The sequence below is a fragment of the Apaloderma vittatum genome, unplaced genomic scaffold (genome assembly GCF_000703405.1).
Source record: "Apaloderma vittatum isolate BGI_N311 unplaced genomic scaffold, ASM70340v1 scaffold28207, whole genome shotgun sequence".
Taxonomy (NCBI): Eukaryota; Metazoa; Chordata; class Aves; order Trogoniformes; family Trogonidae; genus Apaloderma; species Apaloderma vittatum.
Genome location: NW_009728275.1, coordinates 3341 through 5354, shown reverse-complemented (window position 1 = coordinate 5354; position 2014 = coordinate 3341). Strand labels below are relative to the sequence as shown.

At 56.1% G+C, this 2014-nt stretch overlaps 1 protein-coding gene across 1 annotated transcript in view; it reads right to left on the bottom strand.

The window, feature by feature from the left end:
• Positions 1-1776: 1776 nt before the first annotated feature.
• RNF121 (ring finger protein 121) overlaps positions 1777-2014 on the bottom strand; it is a gene marked incomplete at both ends in the record, with an annotated part of 3304 nt that continues 3066 nt past the window's right edge. Inside the window, one exon of the mRNA XM_009874029.1 lies at positions 1777-1897. Coding sequence (XP_009872331.1) covers positions 1777-1897 — 121 coding nt within the window. The remainder of the gene's footprint in view (positions 1898-2014) is intronic.

Here is a 2014-nt window from a genome sequence, read left to right as displayed (position 1 = left end):
GCTTCCCCTGATTTCACAGAACTGCTGAGGCTGGCAAAGCCCTCTGAGATCATCAAGCCCAGCCCATGTCCCAACACCCCCACATGGGCCAGACCAGGGCACCAAGTGCCACATCCAGCCTCTCCTTAAACCCCTCCAGGGACGGTGACCCCAACACTTCCCTGGGCAGAGCATCCCAGTGCCTGATCAGGTGTGGGGCTGACCTCACAGTGCCCAACGTCCTCCCTGATGCAGTTTCAGGCCGGGCCCTCTCGTCCTGTCAGTAGTCGCCCGGAAAAAGAGCCCAACCCCCCCTGGCTGCACCCTCCCTGCAGGGAGTTGTAGAGAGTGATGAGGTCTCCCCTGAGTCTCCTTCAGCTGAACACCCCCAGCTCCCTCAGCCTCTCCTCGTAGGAGAGCTGGTGACCAAGAGAGGGGAGCTCAGGACCTCTCCCTCCATCAAGGAGGATGTAAACCGCGATGAGGGAACCCCTCAGCCTTCTCTTCTCCAAGCTGAGCAAACCAAGTAACTCCAGACACTCCTCCTAATTCTTGCTCTCTTCAGCACCTCGGTCGCCCTCCTCTGGACAAACTCGTGTAGTTTGATGTCCTTCTACTGAGGGACCCAAAGCTGCACACACAGGGCTCGAGGTGGGTGCAGTGTGGGACAATTACCTCCCCTAACCAGCCAGCGATGCCGTGTTTGATGCATCCCAGGACACAGTCGGTCCTTTTGGCTGTCAGGGCATGCTGCTGACAAATATTCAATTTTTCAGTAACCCAAACCCCCAGATCTCTTTCTGCAAGGGCTGCTCTCCAGTCTCTCATCCCCCAATTTCTACGTACAACCAGGATTACTCCACCCTAGGTGGAGAATCGGAGACTTGCTCCTGTTCAGTTCCATGCAGCTGGCGATTTCCCAACTCTTTACCCTCTCCAGATCTCTCAGTTAAGCTTCTCTACCCTCGAGGAATATCATCAGCAAAACACACCTCGGGCAGAGATTTGGCACAGCCTCACCCTGAGCATCTGAAGGAGCGCTCAGGTCGCAGTGCCAGCTGGCAGCAGGACCCACAGACCCCTGGGGAGCACTTAGGCTACTGTAGGCCTCTCCTGGGTAGCCACCACCTACGTGAGGGGAGACCCAAGCTCTGCCAAGGTGCCCCGATGCTGCGGGGAAGGTGGCTGGCGAGGGGCTGAACCTCCAAGGAGCAGCAGCAGAAAGCTCAGAGAGGAGGAGGAAGAGGAAACAACAAGTCCAAGACCTTCAGGAGCTGCTGCAAAAGAAGTAACATGTCCATGTCCCAGGTCACATATTTTTTGGTGGAGTAGGTCTGGGGTTTTTTTTGATACTGAGTGATCAGGCTACAGATTTTAGGCTGCAAGTCATGATCTAACACCCCTGCAGCACGGTCCCAGAAAGAGGAGCCCTCTTGGCTGCTGAAGATTTTAAAGACCCAGGCAGAAAAATATTTGCCAGGGGTCTAGAGAGGTTGAACAGATCCTTCCATTCCTCATTTCTTGTGCCTCTGGGGATGAGGGGAGGCTTCGCTCTTCGAGAAGGATCTTGGAGCAACTCTGTCACGTCAGAAACCGCCCAGCCCAGCCACCGCGGCAGCAGGTGCAGAGAGAGCAGAGCGAGAAAGGCAGCGGCCTCAGGGAGCCCTTCCTCAAGGTGGGGAGTTTGAGGCACTTTCCCGTTTTGGGGGAGGCAAAACAGCTGCAACCAACACGTTTCAGCCCCCTCCCATGACAGGGCAGGGCTCTCTCCTGGGGGGCAGCGCAGCACTAACTCACCCCAATCGTCGAGGCCATGTAATCGGCGCACATCTCGGCAAAGTCCCGCTCCAGCACCCCATAGTACAGACCGTAGAAGAGAAGGGAGATGCCAAAGTCCATCGCGTCTTCTGGTTTGATTCTACAACAGAAGAAGCCCAAATGACATCAAGAGGGGGTGGTTTTTTTGGGGGTGCACACAGCCCATGGCACTGACTCCGTCGCAAGAGAGGTTCACTGAGGCAGCTGGGATGTGGCA